The sequence below is a fragment of the Melozone crissalis genome, unplaced genomic scaffold (assembly GCF_028551555.1).
Source record: "Melozone crissalis strain CALT ecotype California unplaced genomic scaffold, PUWL_Pcris_2 ptg000061l_1, whole genome shotgun sequence".
Lineage (NCBI taxonomy): Eukaryota > Metazoa > Chordata > Aves > Passeriformes > Passerellidae > Melozone > Melozone crissalis.
Window position 1 is genome coordinate 7,318,870 of NW_026535839.1, and position 20,630 is coordinate 7,339,499.

The 20,630-nt window shown below is 42.8% G+C and overlaps 1 protein-coding gene across 1 annotated transcript in view; it reads left to right on the forward strand.

Annotated features, from left to right (window-relative positions):
- The window catches only part of ADAMTS2 (ADAM metallopeptidase with thrombospondin type 1 motif 2), a 167,098-nt gene that overhangs the window by 127,496 nt on the left and 18,972 nt on the right, over positions 1 to 20,630 (forward strand). The window contains exons 6-10 of the mRNA XM_054288265.1: positions 7,693 to 7,849; positions 8,689 to 8,794; positions 10,424 to 10,567; positions 13,420 to 13,552; positions 15,003 to 15,116. Of these exons, the coding sequence (XP_054144240.1) occupies positions 7,693 to 7,849; positions 8,689 to 8,794; positions 10,424 to 10,567; positions 13,420 to 13,552; positions 15,003 to 15,116 (654 nt within the window). The remainder of the gene's footprint in view (positions 1 to 7,692; positions 7,850 to 8,688; positions 8,795 to 10,423; positions 10,568 to 13,419; positions 13,553 to 15,002; positions 15,117 to 20,630) is intronic.

A 20,630-nucleotide genomic window follows, 5' to 3' on the forward strand; every position in this document is an offset into this window, starting at 1 on the left:
GGCAGGTTGAGCCCTGCCAAGGGCACCAGGCTTGGGCTCTGGCTGGGTAATGTGTTTGGGGAGCAGGCAGAGTGTGGCTGCGCTGGGGCTGGGGTAGTTTTGCAGGACTTTGCAGGAGCTGCCAGCCCTTCCCCGACTCCCCACTTTTCTCTCAGTACTTCCTGCAAAATGTGTACCACAGACTGATGTGAAGGCTTCAGCTGTGCCTTGCTGCTGCCCACTCATTTATCAATTCCATCATTAGGATAGAAAAATATGTTCTGCAAAGGCTTCTCCATATCTGTGTTGGCTTCAGAAGCCACAATGCATTTCTCTGTATTTTCTTGACATTGACTTCCAGAGTCACTGGCTTTTTTGATGGGATGGGATACCGCAAGTAAGTAAACAGGGTGCATGCAGTGCATTTTTCTTCAAATGGGAAAAAGATGAGCTGGCTCATTTCTGCCTTTTTGACTTCAGTAGTAGGAAGATTGGCTCCAAATTTTGGCAACTGCGGGTATATTTGAGATTAATATAATTCAATGTTTGTGCGAATTATTCCACTTAGACCTATTTTGGTTGTAACAGCTCTATAATACAGCTAGCTCTAGAATACTCAGGGAAATAAGCAAAGCAACCACGAGCACCAAGTGCAGAGGAGGTTGCAAGAGATGAGCTGAGCATGCATTTAAAAGCCCTGACTGGTTATTCTAAAATTTGTTTGGAAACATTTAAACACTGAGCACTGCATAAAATCCTCTCATCGCCTCTTTGAGGTGAATGAATAAAGATTATTATTCCCATTTTACAGCTAAAAAAACAAAGATGTTAAGTGTTATTTTCCAAGGCCACACGGAAGGCCACTGGCAGGCTGGGGATAAGACCTCATAAATTCCTGGCTGCAGCCCCATGCTCTGTCCACTGACAATGGTGACTCTGTGTGCAGATGAGCTGCCCTTGCACAGCACAGAGGAAATCATAGGTTAGCTGGGATGGATGTAATTAATTCAGTGATTAATGAGAAAACACTTGGAAAGAGTTTTGCAGGGACTGCAGGGTTTCAATAAATGCAGCCCCCTGAGGATTTGTGAGGGTTATTTCTTGGGAAATGTGCGTGTGGCAGTGCAGGACACCCTGAGCTCTCCTCTGGCACCATGCACAGCCCGAGTGTGTTCAGCCTGGAGCAGGGTGGGATGGGCTGAGGGATGCTGGCTGTGCTCCGTGGCATCTGGAAATGCAACCAGGAGGGAGAGAAAAGCCACATAAGCTGTAAACCAGTGCTGGCACCATAACAAGTGGCTGGACTCTGACCATGTGTTAACTTGGTCAGAGTGAAAGAGGAACCTGACTGCCACTGCAGAGAGCCTCTCAAATAGCTGCGAGGAGGGAAGAAAACCCTTTGAGGTAGCAGTTGAAGAAGAAGGTGCTATGGGATGGATGCCTGCAACCTCATAGGACAGGACTGTCCAGCTGAGAAGGAATTTTCAATTTTGTATGTCTGACACATTAGCAGAGCTCCTGCTGCCTTCACTGGGGACAAGGCTTTACCTTTGATATTTTCATAAATGATGCTCTCTTTGCCATCTGACCTTTTCATGTCTAAGCTTGATACAAGCAGGGGAGATGTTCTTGGTTCAGCCAGGAGGGAAGTGCTGGTTCAGTCTGAGTCAGGTTCTTCTTGATCTCTGTTTCCCATAAGGCAGCCTTGGAAGCACAAATCAGGTTTATTCCTTAAATCTGGTGTTTGTCTTTACTATTTTGCTGTTGACCCTGATGTTTCCCTGGAGGGAAAGGGATGAGCACCTCCACCTCTCCCACTAAAGGGCAAAGGCTCTGGCTGAGAGCACCTGTGCCTGGCAATGCAAGGAGGTTTTTAGCTGCACATTAGGGCCATGGAACAGCTGTGCTTGGAATGGACCTCATCTGGTCCAGCTGCCCTGCTCAGAGCAAGGTCACCTGGAGCAGGTTGTTCAGGACTTTGTCCAGCTTGGTTTTGAATATTTCCAGAGACTCAATAACCTCTCTGGACAACCCTTCCCAACGTTTGGCCACTGTTATGGTAAAAATACAGCAACACTCCTAAATGCTTTTTTTCTTGCCTATTGCCTCTTCTCCTTTCTCTGGATCCCACTGAGACGACTGTCTCAGTCATCTTTATTCCCTGCCCAACAGGTTTTTATATCTATTGAGATCTTCCTGAGCCTCCTCCAGCCTCTCCTTGTACTAGGTCACAAATGAGTTGAGTATCTTATTTTTCCACTGACATTGGTAGATGCAGAGGACCTGAAAGAATCAGCAGGAATCAAGCCCTGACCTTACAGATGTGTCTGAAGATGGAGTTGTTGACCCCACATTTGGCCATGTCCAGTAACCAGTTCTGCACAGGCTGAGTTGCAAGGCCAGGACCTACATATGATGTAGCATTTTGGCAGCTGTTCGTATTTTTGCACTGTTTTCATATGTTTCATATGAGGATAAAGAGAAGAGATATTGCCCCTCCTGTTTTTTATCTGGGAGAATTGTTGAATTCCCTTATTTATATATTACACTTGGAGTTTGTAATTTCCCAGTGTGTTTTGTTGGGACCTTGAAGAATGTGGAGCTGGCTGATAGCATAAACAGTACTTTGTACTCCTGATCTGCTTACATTTATACAGAATTAGATACTGAAAAATGTTTACAAACTGCTGCCATAAGAAAGCTTTACAAATCCCTTGAATGCAAAATGACAGTTTGCTGAATGAGCTATTTTTGTTAGTTTGGTTACCATGGACATTCAATAGTTGTACTTATTTATCTTTTGCTTGTCTTGTTCAGGATGAAAGAAGAATATAGAAGTTTTAATCCAACATCCAATGAGCAATAGAAATGCCAAGTAGAAGCAATGTAAACAGTGTGTTTTGCAGAGACTTTACACATTCAGGAAGGGAAAGTCATATGTTAAATTGTTTCCTGAAAGTGTGCACTGCTGTGGTCCAACTTTTCCTACTATAGTTTGAAGTCTGTCATGTTAAGAATATTTCTGCTCCTCCTGGAGCTACTGAAGAGCTGCAAAGCCTTCTCCGTTGGTTCTCTTGGAGCACCACCTAATGGATGAGTTAGGAAAGGTCCCAAGCTTCTGACCAGCCTAAATTTCTTATATTCTTATCACCAGGTACCTGTTCATCTTCACTTTTGCAAAGCTGTACCTAGTGCTGCCAAATATCAGATAAATAAAACGTTTGTTTAAGGGGAGCTGCCATTCTGTGTGTGACACCAGTGTGTCTTTCCCATGGGCTGGCAGCTTGAACATTCTTGAAAGGCTTGGGTAGAATATAGACTAATTTTGCAGCTTTCTTCTAAGATAACTTTGACATTGTTAAAGAAAAAAGAAATACTTATTTCTTCCTTGCCCCACAATCTCCAATCTCCACAAGTATTTTAAGGACTTTCCACAGCTTCATGAATGACTTGTTCTTCAGTGTGTTCATATGAGAGAACTGATAACTTCCAAAGGATAAGAAGGTTCAGAGACCTCTCTGGCTTTCAACCACTTCTTACTGCCCTGCTTTGCCTGTTTGTATGAATGGTAACTGCAACTCAGTTGTCTTCTTTTCTTTTCTTTTCTTTTCTTTTCTTTTCTTTTCTTTTCTTTTCTTTTCTTTTGATTGTTGTTGTTGCTTCCATCTAAGAAGGAAGGGAGTGAAGAAGAAATGAAGGCAGAATCAAAAAAAAGGAAGGGAAATGTGCAGTTTTGGTAGATGTTGAGTTTCCCAGAGAAAAGGCCTCAGCTAATTCTGTAGGGCAGACTGTCCTCGTCACCCTCTGTGGTATCTCCTCGCCTGGGGGATGTTTTCCCAGCTGAGCCCTTTCCACTTCTTGGCCAACATCTCCATCTGTTTCCATCAGCAGTTCACAGATATTTTTGCTTTTCTTGCTGTGAGAAGGAAAGTTTCTCTTTCCACTGGCAGTTTTCCTGCTGATCAGCTGAGTAATGCTCTCCACAGGCCTGCTGTCCTGCTTGGAAAGAGGTCCTTCCCAGCCAGGTCAGAGCTCCCAGCCAGCTGCAGGACCTGTGGGTTGCTGGCAGTGTGAGCCCTTTGCTGGCCAAGAGTAACACCTACACCTCTTCTCCATGTGCAGCCTGCTGGCCCCCAGCTTCCCCTGTTTGCTGTGTGACAAAGAGGGATTTTACCTTTCAGCCCTTATTACAGCACACAGCTCATCTCTTTTCCTCTTCCTTATTTGCTTTGTCCATTTAATAAAATATCTGGGCTCTGATGAAAGCCCACATTGGTTTCCAAAAGAAAATATTATTAAGTGTTATCTGATATCTCTACAAGAGTAATTTTTGGACAACATCCTTCTAAAACATATGACATCTGCCCTGTCTACTAACAAGTTCTGCCTGGTCCCACAGTCTCCCAGACTCCTTTCTTCAGGACAGCAGCATTTATCTCTAAAGCCCAGGCAGCTGGAAAAGTGGATAAAATTCTATATAAAGGCATGCCTGGCTTAGGAAGTCTTTGACCCAACGACCACTTGAGACTTGGAGGTTCTTTGGAGGGAAACACTATCTCTAATTCCCTTTCCTGGCCATGGCATTGCCTGCTCTGAGAGGACCATGGTGTTTGTGGTTCTTCAGTCTCAGCCAATGCAGTTGCACAGCACAGTGAGCTTGACTCACTGATGGTTCTCCAACCATGAAATATTTGCTCTTAGCACTGATGGAGCCTTCTGATCTGAAAGTCTTTGGCAAATTGCAGAAAGTTGGTGTTCAGGTGAAAATTTGCTAGGAATCAAGTGGGTTTCTCTTTTCAGGCTGCTATATTATATATAAGTGGGGAAAGACAAGGGATTAGTGACCAGATGATTTGAGTGCTCAGTGGACTTGGAGTACTCAGCAGGCTGACTCAGTTTTTCCTCTCACTCTTTGAAGTCCTCCTCACTTACAGGACCTATACTTGCTGCTTACATTCATAGCACACAGACACTCAAAATAATTGACTTTCTACTGGATGTCTTGTTTCCCAGCTTAAAGAGCAGTAAGGCTCAGGTTTATTATCTTAAAGTTGTGTCATTGGCAAAAATGTTGGTTCAGCTAAAACATGTTTTCTAGGACTTGTGTGTTCTCAGTTTCCCCTTTTATGTGAAAGGGGTTTTTTCTTTCTCCCTATTGTGTTGGATGCAAAACCCCCACAATGCTCCACGTTAACCACTTGGTCCAACTTCATTTGCTTGAAGACAAACTCTAAAATCAGTGTTTTGATAAGTAAGCATTGAGGTTCTCTTGGACTGAGCCTGTGGTTTTGCTTCTGGAATGGGCTCAGAATCCAGTGAGGGAGTTGTTGACTCATGGCAATGCCAGGGCAGGGCCTGAGCCACAGGAGCTGCTGCTCTGCTGTGCCAGACTGCTCTGGCCCCTGGCAGACTCGATGTTAATCAGAGCAGCGCTGAAACCTGCTCCCTTGGTTCATTCAGAGACAAACATTTTGCTTTTGTGATAGACTCCACCAACAAGGGCTTGGTTTAGCGGGCAGGGAAGAGATGACAGAGGGCAGCTATAAAGCAGTGGTTATTAGGAAATAATTGACATTTTATTTTCTGTGCTTTTTTGCTGATCGTGCAAATTCAGGACTTCTTTGCAAATAATTGGATACCCTTAAACAAAGCATATGTTGATAGGGTGTGTGTTTTCATTGTTTTCTGATCATTGTGTCTTAGATGATGCAGTTTTTCATTTGATAGAATGTATACAAGGAGGTCATTATGAAATAAGGAAGTATTAGCAAACATCAGAAAACATTAAACTAGAGGTTTCTCAACTTCATTTTGCAGCATTCTTTGCTTTTGAGTCTTGGAGTCAGATACTTTTATTGAGCTCCTTGAAGGAATTGATCTTTTTTGTGCAGTTTTAGAGAAATAAGAGTGAAGGTGATATAGATAAGTTTTGTGTTCATTTGCTTGTTTGTTTTTTTTTTACCACTGATGGATGTTATTAAAGACCTCAGCAACAGTCAAACCCTTTTAACGGACTAGGATTTTTCTTGGAGAGCCAGGATTTTGCCCTGTATTAGTAACTCAAAGTTTGTTTAAGTATGTTCTTATAAATATACAAAGATTCAATAAAGGCACCACAACTGTCCCACCATTTTAAATACAGTTATTAGTTCAATTTCCAAGGGAATTATGGCTGGAAGCAGTATGATCCAATACAGGATTATATTACAACTTTTTCATTCCACAGTGGTATCAGAGTCCAAACTGTGCTCTATTTGGTTTATAAATTTGTTTTTCTGAACATTTGCAGAATTGTAATATCTTAGTTTTGCCAAAATCAGACCTCAGTTTGGCAGACACTTCTTTTATCAATTCCAGTTGTTCCTCCACAACCCTTTGAGGATTTTCTTTTTCATGTAGTCAATACTCTATGTACTCCATCATGCATTCAATTAGAGGACACGTCAAATACATCTGTATTTAAACATGAATTGTATTACTTCTCTCTTATTTTTGGCATAGGCTAAGTTTTGCTCTACATTAAGTATTTTGGAATGACAAATGCTTGCAGTACAGTATAGCATCTAAACTGTAGTGGGTTTTGTTATGATTACAGTGTTGTCATGGTAATATAATTTTTGCAAATGAAAAGCCAGGGTTCACATCTGTAGTTCTTACAAGTCCTGGAAGTCCTGGGACAGGTCAGTTAGTCATATATTCTGGAGTATCCCACATACAATAAGCTTTACAAAGTCTTAGCAGGGCACAGTATCAAGTAGAATTAGGTGGGAGCTCCTAAGAAAGTACTACTAAAAAGAAATAAATAAAAAAGTGGCAAATGTAATAGCTGGATTTTAAAATACCTTTCTCTTCCTTGCTCAAGAGAACTGTTCTTTGCACCTCACCTAACACTTCAGCTCACTGGAACCAGCCAAGCTGTGTCAGTGCACCACCCATGTAACCTGTGGTCTACATGGAGAATGGCACCCCTCAGTGGGAAGTTGTGTTCTACCTTCTGAATGATCTTCAGATGAGTAATGGGATAAAGAAAATGCAATTTAAAAGACAGTCACTGAGAATGTCCATTTCTGGAAGTAATGGTTCAAGTGCAGCTGAAAAAGTGCACTTGGTTTTACACCAACAGAGCATCCAGGAGTGTGCCAAGGTCTGCCAGAACAGCCTAAACATCTCCATTTCATGACAAAAGCAGTGATGAACAGGACAGGGTGCTGGCTCTCTGCAGTTGTTGTGATAGGCTTTTCTTGGCCATTAGGCATTGATCTTCCCCACACTGGGTCAGTCTCTCCTGGTTGAGTCTGTTGTGGTTCCAAAAGGGACATGGGCTCCATCAAGAACTGTATATCCAGACTGGAAGTGATGATAAAGAGATGTAAACTGATGCTAGGGTGGCATAGAAATAATAAGAGTGCCCAACCCAGTATCAGCTTTGTCATTAAAATACCCATCTTTTTATTTTTTGTCTATTTTAAAATTTTGTTTATATTAGATCTCATTAAATGCAGAAATCACAATCTAACCATGAACTTTAGCTATTTTCTTGCTTTCTTGATCCAGTAAAATTTGTTTCTGAAGTGTAAGTATCTCTTAATTAAGAACAAACTTTTAATGGAAATGGGATGCTTAGTCAAGTGCCTGAATAAGTTGGGAAAAAAAAATTGCCTACACTTCTAATAAATAACTCTTGGTGTCACTTTTTCCCCGGTGTGACTGCAGTCCATGAGTCTGATAGAGATTGGGAACCCCTCCCAGAGCCTGGAGAACGTGTGTCGCTGGGCCTACCTGCAGCAGAAACCTGACACGGGGCATGCCGAGTACCACGACCATGCCATCTTCCTCACCAGGCAGGATTTTGGTCCATCAGGCATGCAAGGTGTGTGCCTGGCTTTGGTTTGCATTTGCATTTATTACTGAGCCAGGCTAACCACGTGAAGTTTAACTGTACATCTTTTGCTGAGCTGTGCTCGGTGTTTTCTATCCCCAAGAGGTCCGTGCTGGGCCATTCTCAGTTGTAACTGCTTTATTTGTTATTTGATTCTTTTTTACTGATTATCTATTGGATCATTTTTGTGTTCTTACTGAAGCAAAGAAAATTGGATACGTATGTAAACAGTCCTGGAAATGCCCAAAGATTAAATAATAGATTTTGTGTTTAAAAAGTTCTAAAGCTCTTGCTGTGTTACAGCCAAATTGTAAGAAATGTTGTTATGGAGAGGTCTGGAACAGGAGGGCCAAGTACTGTCCCCTTTTTCCATTTTTCAGACCTCTGCCTCCTGTGAAATCAGGTTTTTCACCAGAGGGGAGAAATCTCAGACCTTTCCCATTCATTTTGAGTTGGCCAGAACTGCTGTCAACACAGGGATGGGACTCTGCTCCCTGAGGGGTGGTATTGGGCTCCTCCATCAGCAGCACGTGGTGTTCTTTGCCTCTGTTGTCTTATGCACTTAGAAAAGGCAACTTGGACTGTAGGGCAGTCCAAGAGGTGACAAGAATTTTCTTGGTGAGCCAGGAAGTTTTAATTTGTTCAAGGCTGGTTTCATCTGTTTCCTAGATGAAGGATCACATTGTTAAATGTCCGGGGGCAGAGGTCTTGAGAAGACCACTTCAACTCTACTTGAGTCACAACAAAGGAAAGAGCTCACCCTAGAGCTTCCCACCACGCTGATTTTTCTGCACTTGTTCATTTTCTGAAACCCTTGGTGTTTCTCACAGGCTATGCCCCCGTCACTGGGATGTGCCATCCCGTCCGGAGCTGCACTCTCAACCATGAAGATGGGTTTTCATCTGCATTTGTGGTGGCTCATGAAACTGGACATGTGTGAGTACAACTGGACATCTGTGTTGTGCCTTAAATGGTTTTTGGTACAAACAAATGCTGTTGACATTGAACAGATGCAATTGTTGTTAAGAAACAATATTTAGAGTTTAGAGCTCTGGTTTCAAGTCTCAGCTCTCACAAAGCCTTTTTTATGATCTTAAATAAGCTTTATATTTTGGGATTTTCAAATAGGAAAAAAAAAAAAGAACTAATACCAAAATATCTTCCAGGGCTGCTGTGGGACTAGATTGAATGATGTATTGTAGTCTCCTGGCAGAAATAAAAAGTACCCATAATAAAGAAATATGAATTCACTGAGTCAGTGGAACACAGTATTCTTGCAAGCAATCCATACTAAATAAGCACATAATCTGTATATGTTAGTGCTGATAAAGGAAACAATACTGTATAGAAGCAAGGTGCCAAGCACTGCAGTTCCAACTGTTCTATATATCTCATATAGAAAATGTAATCCTTTTATCTGTTGACGTGATTTGAACCAATGCCTGAGCAGCAGTTGTCAGAGCTTTGGCTTTTCCCAGATCTTTTTAGTTTCTCTGTTCTCCCTCCAGAGAACTCCCACTGTTTTCCCATTTTCTCTTTGGTAGAATAACAGGTACCAGAAGGCTTTTTCTGAACAGTTTCCATCTATTTTGTTTTTCCTGAGAAAGCCTGCAGGTCCTTTCTCTTTTTTTAAACAATAAAGTGCCAAAATTTATTGAAATCACCAGAAACATATCTGTTAGTTAGACAGAGACACCTATTTGAGACTCAGATAGTATTTGCTTCCCAAATTTTTGAATTAGAAATGAAAAGAACACAGCATGGGCTTTAAAAGAGGCTGCAGAAAGTTTGTAATCCCTCAAGTAATACTCAGCCCCAATCTGTTAATTTCGTTTAACTATGGACAGATATTGCCCACATTAGTCCCATAGTGCTTATTAAAAATACGATATAAGATTCTAACAAAGGAAAAGAGCAAATATATTCATAATACATCCAAAAAGAAATTTTAAACAATCTGTAATTTGGGGTAATTTTCTAGAAAGCATCCACCACTTTCCAGGCTGTTTCACATTTAAACAATGTGGGATTGCTTCTGGGCAACAGCAGCAGCTTGTCTGAACTAGCTTTCTGTGTGGTGCCTTTCTTTATTTCCATGCAAAAGAATTGTCTGCAGTTGCAAAATACTTTGAATCAAGCTAAGGTGTGATTTTTTTAGAAGAGTTATATAAAGCCCTGAATAGCTCCAGATTAGAGCCTGGGAATGTTTCTGTTAGTATTCCTGGAGGGTGGGCAGGCTTAGTAATTCAGAAATGGATTCACATTTAGCTGTAGTAATTCACAAATGTGTGTGTGCAAAAAGCCCATAAAAGGCATTTTTAGGTTTTTTTTGAAAGTGGATTAAGCTGATGACATGAAGGTACTCTCCAGGGTCAATCCTTCCATGTGGGAGTTACTCCAGACCAGCTCTAGCTCCGTCCTCACCCTTATCCCCCATGATTTTGCTCATGTGAACAAGGGCAGTGGGAGTTCAGAACCTTGCTGGCACCAAGCCCTGGTGATATGGGGAGGGACAGCACTCAGAGCCCATCCACAACATCACCTCTGTGTCTCTGTTGGGGGCAGTTTAGGAATGGAGCACGACGGCCAAGGGAACCGCTGCGGGGACGAGGTCCGGCTGGGAAGCATCATGGCCCCCCTGGTGCAGGCAGCCTTCCACCGCTTCCACTGGTCCCGCTGCAGCCAGCAGGAGCTGAACCGCTACCTCCAGTGAGTAACACTGCCACCAGTAACACTGCCTACAGTGAATAACACTGCCTACAGTGAGTAACACTGCCTCCAGGGAGTAACACTGCCTACAGTGTGTACTGCTACCTCCAGTGAGTAACACTGCCTCCAGGGAGTAACACTGCCTCCAGTGTGTACTGCTACCTCCAGGGAGTAACACTGCCTCCAGTGAGTACCACTGCCTACAGTGTGTACTGCTACCTCCAGGGAGTAACACTGCCTACAGTGTGTACTGCTACCTCCAGTGAGTAACACTGCCTCCAGGGAGTAACACTGCCTCCAGTGAGTACCACTGCCTACAGTGTGTACTGCTACCTCCAGTAACACTGCCTCCAGGGAGTAACACTACCTCCAGTGAGTACCACTGCCTACAGTGAGTACTGCTACCTCCAGGGAGTAACACTGCCTCCAGTGAGTAACACTGCCACACTGCCTCCAGGGAGTAACACTACCTACAGTGTGTACTGCTACCTTCAGTGAGTAACACTGCCTTCAGTGTGTAACACTGCCTCCAGTGAGTACCACTGCCTACAGTGAGTACTGCTACCTCCAGTGAGTAACACTGCCTCCAGTGAGTACTGTAACCTCTAGTGAGTACTGCTACCTCCAGTGGGTACTGCTACCTCCAGTGAGTACCACTGGGCAGCCCCTGCCCTCCGTGAGGGAACGCTTCTGCCTCTCGCCTTCACTTTGATGGCAGCCTGTCACATTCATATTTTCTGAAAAATCCCTTCACCCAGGATTTTTCTCCTGGGAAGCTGAGAAGCCTCAGAGAAAAGAGAAACAATTCTTATCTCATTTGATTCTCCTGTGTTTTGCTCCTTTGGAATGTGTTTGGAGATTGTTTACCACAGGTGATTGTTTCATTGGTTTCTGGTGTGGGTTGTTTTCACTCATTGGCCAATCAGGGCCAAGCTGTGTTGGGACTCTCTCCAGAGTCACAAGTTATCATTATTATCTTTTTAGCATTCTGTAAGTATCCTTTCTGTATTCCTTAGTATAGTATAGTATAGTATAGTATAGTATAGTATAGTATAGTATAGTATAGTATTCTTTAATATAACATAGTATCATAAAGTAATAAATTAGCCTTCTGAGAACATGGAGTCAGATTCATCATTCCTTCCTTCATCGGGGCACCCTGCAAATACAATATCAGCCCATTCTACATTATTCTCATTTCATTTATGTCTGTTTGTTTTCTGGACATTGAGGGTGTAATTGCTGTCCTCTCAGGGATGATGGAAGGCACTGTTTGAATCTCATTGCTAACTTTCCTCCCTTCCTACTCTAATCTCTAGCTGAGCACTGCCTTGGCTACCCAGCAGTGTTGTGTCTGTCTTGCCATTTGTTGCTTGTGATACCTGTCAGTGACAAGATGGTGCTGCCTAGAGAGGAAAATCTGCCCTTCAAGTGCTCAGGGCTTTTCTTGACTTTAGTAGATATCTGAAGAGCACACATGGTTCCAGAATCAGGTCTTCAGTTGTTAATTTTTCTTTCAGTACCTTAAATGCAAAAGCTGTTTAAACAGCTTCATCCATGCCCCTTGCCTTCCTTTTTGGACCTGACACTTCAGGCATTAGATCTGTGTAGAGTTCCCTGACAAATTCTGCTGTTTATGACCTTTTTTTTTTTGCTCCTTACAGAAAAAACCCTCCCCTTATTATGTGCAAGTTTTACAAAAAATATGGGAAAGCTACCACCATAACCAGCAAAAGCTGAAAATGAGTAGGAAAAAATGCAGCAAAATAAATGAAGCAAACATGAGTCAGTCTTTTTGTCAGTATTTTTATTATTGTAGATATCTTAGGCATGGCAATAAAGAATAAAAACATTGTGAGGGAAGTGTGATTGTTTCAATTAGCAAGATCCTCCAGAGCTTTAGCCATTAAATAAAAATCATCTGGCCTAGAGGGCTGCTTTATGTTCTTTTAAATACAACTATTTATAAAATGTCTTATAACAAAGCAGAATGATGGTTTGCTTTGAAGTAAATCTAACCTCAAAATTCTGCTTTCAGCTATTGGTAACTTCAATGCAACCTTAATGATTGCCAGGATAGGCTCGTGTATGGTGTCCTCATGTCTGTTAAATAACTGGGAGACATTTCATAGATCCTGTGGACTGGGTTGGTGTTGTGAATCAACCAGTTCTTACACTGTGTTAACCATTTGGGGGGACTGCCATCAGTCCTTTGTGCTGGCATGACTTGGTCAGATGTAACTCTACAGACTGTCCTCACTCCTTAGGAGCAGAGGAGAAACTTCCATGTTGATCACACAGAAAGAAAACTTAGTTAAACTATGGATGGAGTTGGGAGTGATCAGGAGGAGCAGAGAGAGGGAACAAACCCAACTGAAGTCTGTAAATGAGTCACTGTTTCTCAGGGAGGACACAGGGAAGCTGTAAGCTCAGTGGTATTCTGGGCTGGTTAGCCTGGCCTCTGCTTTTGAAACCTCATTTGAGAGACAGCTGCAGGCAGCAAGAAATTCCGCAAATGGAAAATTAATTAAACTTTCTTTTCTTCCTGGTCTCATGTGGATTCTTCCTTTGATTCTTTTCACATAAGGGGCCTGGAGACGGATAGGAATTTACCTGCAAGCTAAATGGAAATTACAATGGAAGGGCTTCAAAAAAAGATGTGTAGAATCCATTGAAGGTAGATACAACATGCTAAAGTGAATGTGACCATAATTGTGATATTAGCTGCTCTTGAGGATCAGGATCTGAGAAATTGCAGGCTCTATTTTGTTTGGAACAAAAAGGCAACGAAACCACAAACACTGTGCAAGCCTCACAGCCCCATCTGTTCCTGTAATTGTTGCCTGTTGCAGCTCCTACGATTGTCTGCGGGATGATCCCTTCGAACACGACTGGCCCTCCCTTCCACAGCTGCCAGGGATTCACTACTCCATGAATGAGCAGTGCCGCTTTGACTTCGGGCTGGGATACATGATGTGCACAGCTGTGAGTACTTAACTTTAGCTGCTGCTGTTTCTCATCCAGGAGTGCTCTAAGTGTCTCTGAAATGTCCCTAAAATGGACAGCTTTAGTGAAGCCCACAAGGAAAGATATTTTGCCTTCTTATCTGTAAGCAAGGATTAACAACTGAATGTTGTCAAATATGTTATTCTAAATATCTCTTGGTCTTTTTTTTTTTTTTAAGCTGAGGTTACAGAAGTAGTTATTGTGCAGTTTCATAAATATCTGTAGTTGTCAAGCAAACAAACTTGCTGTGTTATTGAGCCTCCTCTTGCTGGCAGCTGGTTATTTTGCTACAAAACTCCCACCCGGATGTGAAGGAGATGGATTTGCTGCCACATCTCCTAGTGCTAGCACAGGGGAGCATGCTTTTATGATCCAATTTTATGGAAAGTGTGATGTATTTTGATACCTTGCAAGAGAAAATAGGCATCACAGCGAGTAAAGCAACTTGTGAGGGCTCTTGTGACACGGTTGGCTCTTGTGTATGAGGAAAATAAGAGGCAAAGTCTAAGTTTAAAGCAAGGCAAGTTTATTGCTATTCTCAGAGGACTGGCCTCAGAAAATAGTCTTCTGCAGCAGGGCTGTGTCTCCCACCTCCAGCCCCTCAAGTAGAACTAAATCTTAAATGGAAAGAGATGTTTTCAGCTGCTGGCAGCTGCTGAAATGTAACATTTCTGCTTTCATCCCCATCTGCAGGAATATATGAGCCGAGCAGTGTCCCTAGGTAATTGATGAGGACCTTTACAGCATGAGCTGTAGTGTAGTGTCTTTACTCAATTCCCTCTGAAGCTGCCTTGGAAGAATGTCCCAGCCAAAGAGAATCTTTTCTTACAGCCATCGTCCAGAGCCTGGGAGATGGAGGCTTTCTATTTTACTTTGTTCAGAATAGCCAAAAGCATGTCCAGACATCATGATTTAGTATGTTTTGTGGTGGGTGCTTCCCATCCTCTCCTATAGAAGCCTTTGCATTGTAGGTAAAATGCTGATTTATTCATTGGATTGGGGACCTGATCTCAAATTTCCATCCCCCTAAGAAGGGGATTACAACAGCTGAGCTGAGCAGCTCATCTCCATCTCCCATGGGTGTACAAGGATTTTTTGCTTTGTTTGCCAAAGGAAGCAGCCCCATTTGGAGAAGCTGTAAGAAAAGGCAGTGTGTGTCTCACTGCCTGAGGAAGCTGGTTGGTCACTTGTGTAAGACTATTTTTGCTTGACTTTATTCCATCTCATGCAGACGGGATCTCACCTCAGAGTCATGATTCTGTATGCTCAAATATTCAATCCACAGACATCACGGTGCTCCTCAGGGATCAGCACCAACAGCTGGCATTTTAAACCTAGGAAAGGAACCCCTTCATCTGCAGGTCCTGTTGCAGTTTCCAGTGGGAGCTCTCTCAAACATCAACCACTCTGATTTTTTTGTGTGTTCCAGTTCCGTACATTTGATCCCTGCAAGCAGCTGTGGTGCAGCCACCCCGAGAACCCCTATTTCTGCAAAACCAAGAAAGGGCCTCCGCTGGACGGGACCATGTGTGCACCAGGGAAGGTGAGAGCTGTGCACCCTCACACCCGTGTGTGTTCATGTGTGTTTGTGTGCAGCTGGGGATGTTCCCCTCAAAATCAAGAGGAGCAAGAGGAGAACCTGTCTGGAGGACCTGAAGTTTGCTAAGATGTGGGGCAAACTCCTGAGAGCAAGTGAAGTGCTGAGCATTAGCTCAGCTGGTTGGAGCATGGTGTGAAGATCACATGGGTTTGGTCCCTGTAGGGGCCATTGACTCAAGAGCCGGACTTGCCTATCCTTGTGAGTCCCATGCAACTCAGAATATTCTGTGATTCTGAGCAGTGTGAGGGGGGGACGTGGGGTGAGGGCTGGCGTGTCCTGCATGGCCACTCTGGGACCATTAAACCCCGTCCTCAGGCAGGTCATGGCAGGGTCTGCCCCACGCAAGTCTCTGTGGCAAAGCCAAAATGGGGAAATTTCCTCTCTCCTATGACTCTTTTGAGGTCAGGGTGTTGTGCTTGGACCAGCAATGTTGCCATGGTGCTGCCTGGCGTCCCTCATACAGAGAGCAGTGGGAGCTGGAGAAACATCCAAGCCACGGCCCTGGAGCTTCCCAGAGGGAAGGGATGGATGTGGGAGCTGAGTGCCAGCTAGAGAGAACCCACATGGCAGCCCAGAGGGGCTGTGAGCAGAGAAGGGCAGGTCTGTGGAGGTGGATTTGCAGGTCTGATGAGAGCCCAGGGAGACACGAGGAGCAGTGCAGGGATGTGTGGGGTGGCAAAGGCTCAGAGAGCTCTGTCCGTGCAGCCACCGCGCTGGAGCCGCTCCCAGCCCCGGTTCTCCTCCCTGGAGATCACACTCTGCTCACTGTGGGTCTGAGCTCCAAATCCTTTGAAGTCTGATGAAAAAAATCTGGCTTCCCTGGGCTTTGGATGCAGTGACTGAGGGGGAGAGGAAGATGTCGCTACTTGGAAAGGTTTTTTTACAACCCGGTGTATGACATCATTTATGCGATAAATGAACCATATTAGCAGCTGCTGTTATGGCTTAAAAAGTCTTTTTTATGAAAAAGTGATGTTAAATTAATTTCCCAGCAAGTCACGCTCTATTCAAACCACTCCCTTCTGGTTTTCTCTTCTTTAAATTATTCCTGTTACAAAAGCTTTGTTTCTTATTAATTTTTTTTTTAAAAAAACTAGATTACAATCCAAAATTTTAGACAATTTATTTGGATGCACTTTTCTCTATTTTGATTTTTATATTAAAAATATTCATGACCCCCAACTGAAAAAAAAAAAAGTTATATTCCATTTTGTTGCATCACCCTCTTCCCTGCACTATTCATTCATATTAGTACTTGAACAGAAATGAGGAGAAAAAAGGAATTTGTAACCCTACAGTTCAGGATCTGTCAGTGCTTCTATTATAAACAGTTTGTCAGGATATTATGCAACTCAGCTGTAAAAATTTTCTTTGGACTGGAACTTGGGATCCAAGGCTTCAGCAAGCTGTGCAGACAGCCAGGCTTTTGAGCTCTGCAGAGTTGCAAGAGAGTATGTGCACATTCTGAAGTAGATGATAGGACTCTGACTGTTTTATTCTCAAGGGAGCTGTCCCAGTTTTTTGATAAATAAACTTGCTGCCACCTTCCAGAAGAACCTGAGAAAATGATGTAAAATGAAAACCATTTTATTAGATAAAGCTCAGCAGTCTGAACTAAATGGTGTGGGTTTTTTAAAATAGTATGAGTTCTGGAGGTTATATAGCTGACTTTATGTGTCTGAGCTCAGCATTTGACCAGTGTATTTATTAGATGTTGGTGTTTTTAATACAGGTACATCAGATCAATGCTTTTACATCTGTTCCTTTTCTTTTCATCTCTGCCCTTGATTTTGCCTTCCCCTGTTCACTCTCTTCACCAACTGGGACAATACCAGAGGCTCCTGCCTGAATGCACGGGGCTGTAAAGTACATTTATTGCCCAAAGCTGGGACTCAGTTGCTGTGGGGCAGCTTCCCTTCAGGTACATCTCCCAGGATACCTCATCAGCACTTGAGAAAAATGGAAAATAATTTCAAACATAATCTCCTATTTTCTTTGGAATCATGCCAGAAAAGAAAAGTACAGAAACATAAGCAATTAAAGATGTTGATTGAGAAAGATTCATTTGTTTCCCACTTTAGAGACTTGCAGTTTTCATGATTTCATACCACTAATTCCCAGGGCCTATTTTAAGCTCAAAACCAATCACAACTCTGCTGATGTGTCACAGAAACATCCTGGCTTTGCTGCAGCTGAGGGGACCGGATGCCAGGAATGAAAGTGGTGCTGGGGAGGCGGTGCGTGGATGTTCTCACCTAGGGCTGGTGTTCACATAACTGAAAACTGATCCCCAATCCAGCAAGATGCCATGGAGGAGAATCCAGTCCAGCTGCCTCCTTCCCAAATGATGGTCAAGGGGCAAGAACAGCCACGTGGGAGATGTGAAATCTGGAGCATATTTTAGCAGGCAGGATGGGAAGGGGCATGTGTCTGCACACCCAGGCTGTGTCCTGCATGTCCCAGACATTACCCTTTGAAAGGCAAGATGAGTCTTTCTAATGCTCTTTATACATGTGTATGTATGTGTACAGATAATTTTATATATATATATATATATATAGATATATATATGTATATAAATACATATATACTTATGTAAATACATATATATTTATGTAAATGTTTGTAAGCTCTTCTGTGCCTGTGGTCATATGAACTAAGTTGACAAAAGAGTGAGTTTCTGCCATTTTGAAAACTTCTTAATATGTCTTCTTGCGCAAGTGGAGATGCTGAGCAACTATTATGTTAATTGGCAGCAAACTAATAATTTGCTGGGTTTAAAGATAAAAAAATAACATATTCTCCTGGACTTTCCCAGTCAGAAAACTACTATTTTTACAGAATCCTAAAGGAAATAGAATAATTTATACTGCTCCCAGTGTGATTATTTAAAACCAGATAGAGTTTTCAACAGCAAGAGGGAAGTTTCTATCAGTTTTGTGAGGCTTTGGTGATGCAGCCCCTTGCAATGGTCACAGTACCTTCCACAAAATAACTCCAGTGTGTAAAGTTAAGCACATGGAGGTTCAGAGTCTTACTGTGGAGTCACAGACACTCCATAAATTGCTGTAGTAAACCATGCAGACAAAACATAACTGTGCACAGCTTAACTCTGCCCAGCATTCTGTAGATTGAAAGAAAACATATGCTGTCAGCTGATAATTTATTTACTTATATACAATTCTGTCAGCTCTACTATTAGCCTCAGGCTTCTGAATCCAGGCAAACTTCAGAAATCTATCATCAGTTTTTGTTATTCCATTTTTTAAAAATATTACTCTTCCGGGGAGACATTTATGTCGGCTGAAGTAGCTAACTGCTCTCCACAGGGTAGAAATAAAATCCAGAGTCAGTCACGCAGGGAGATCACATGTTTGAGTCCATCTGCTTGCTGCAGTGACTAACATCAAGGTTTGCACCACCTGAGCCTCCTTTTTTTTCTTTTCTTGGAGAGAAGTTAAAAGCCTGGTAGCTGCCCCTGCCAACCAAGCTGATGCTGCTCTTGGGTTTGGCTTCTGTGCCAAGGATCCAGCACAAGCCTAGCAGGTCTTCTCTTTGCTTGCACTGTGCTAATGAGATGATCTGAGTAAAACTTGGAATGATCTTTTATTCTGTCAGGAAAGGAAGGGAATGATTAAATATTGAAATAAATAGATACTTTTGAGAAGAAAGATGGACCAAGAAAAGAGGGTTCTGAAAACACTAATGTGTACTCAAAGCAATGCAGTTAATTTCCCACTGAGAAAGCTGACCTCAGCTTCTCTTGGAGACAGGAGACAGATGGGTGAGTGTGTGCTGTGTTAGTCACCACAGGAACGGAGAACACTTGCTTCTCCACTGAAGAAACTTTTACTGCCTCAGAGTAGTCCTCAGTGTTGGAACTTTCAGTTCATCCCTTGCAATTATTTCAAACAGATGGAGCAGAGCGGGCCAGCCCGCATGTGATGGGGAATGCAAATAAATCAGTAACCCCCTCCTGATGGGACCCCAGGACAGTGAGGAGAACTGAGCACCCCAGCCTTGGTGCAGTATGAAGGGTTTGGTAGATATTGGAGCATCAAGTGAAGATGCCCATTGCTGCCCAATATAAAATAGTTACAGATACCCACAGAAGATCTTCAAGTCTTTTCTTGGAAAATTGACTTGCAGATGTGTTAAGCCCACAGGAACACACTGGCTCTTTTTTTGGCATCCACAGCAGTTGTTTCAAAGAACTGCTGAAAACAGCAGTGGAATGTTTTACTGCAAGAAATTTAAGCTCCCTCTCCTGGAAATTGCACTTGTTTTGGACTGCCCTGTTTGCCAGAAAAATAGGCGAGACTGCAAGAAGTCATCTTCAACTAAGAAAACGATTTGCATTTACCCATTTTTTTCTCATTTAAAAGAGAAAATTGCTTTAATATGCTTCATTCTTTAAGTGAAACCCCCTGTTTATGAAGGGAATAGTGCTTGAAATTGGCTCTTTTCCACCTCATTATGTAGTTAATGTAGTAACAATAGGAAGGGTTGGCTTTAAATTCCTTTATTGCACTGGAGATTGCTCTGTCTCTGGTTTTACCTTCTCAAGCATTTTCTTGCATGGATCTGCACAGAGTAAGATTCATTAGTGAATCATTTTGTTTTCTGTAGGCTTCTGTCTTTTAATCCACAAAAAAAAGGCAGAGCTGGGCATGACTCATTTTACACAAATGCTTCTCTCCTAATATCTCTGCCTCAGCTTCCCAACAATGAGCATCTGACCAGCTCCTGCACTAAAAATCAGTGCTGCTCTTCTCTTTACACAGCAAAGTCAATAACATTATTCCATGTTTGCCTTCCAGTTCAGGGACCAGTCTCAATGTCAGAGGGGGGTTTATTAGAGGTTGTTGCAAACCTACATCCTGCTATTCCTGACTAAAACAGGGAAAAGAGGCTGGGAAGCACAGTGTCATCACACATCTCTCCTCCATGAGTCCAAGCACTGGATTCTGGATCATCCCACAATGAACATAGGCTAAATGGCTCCTGAAATGGATTTGGTCACTGCTGTGGAACTTACACCTGGGAGATGCAGCAGCCTGATAAAAGGATGTGTGAGCAAGCACAGATCAGGAGCTGTCACTTCACATCTGCTTGCAAGCCCAGCTGAAATGTCTATTGACAAGCTGAGACATTGCCAGCTTCCCCCACATCACTGAATGGTCCCCTGGCAGCACAGGGCCGCACGACTCAAACTGTTTGTTCAGACAAACCTCTCTAAAGCCATAAGTAAACAGTCCCTGAAGGGTACAGCCCTGAGCTTCTAAACCAAAAAAAGCAAAGGACATATTAGCATTTTGCATTTCTTTCATGCTTTGCTGAATTATCTCTTGTTCTGTCAAACATCTAAGAAAAATCTGCCCATTACAGCTCTGGAGCAGGATTGGTGTAATTGGCTTTGTGGTACCTCATCTATTTCAATAGGTTTTGACTTTGAAT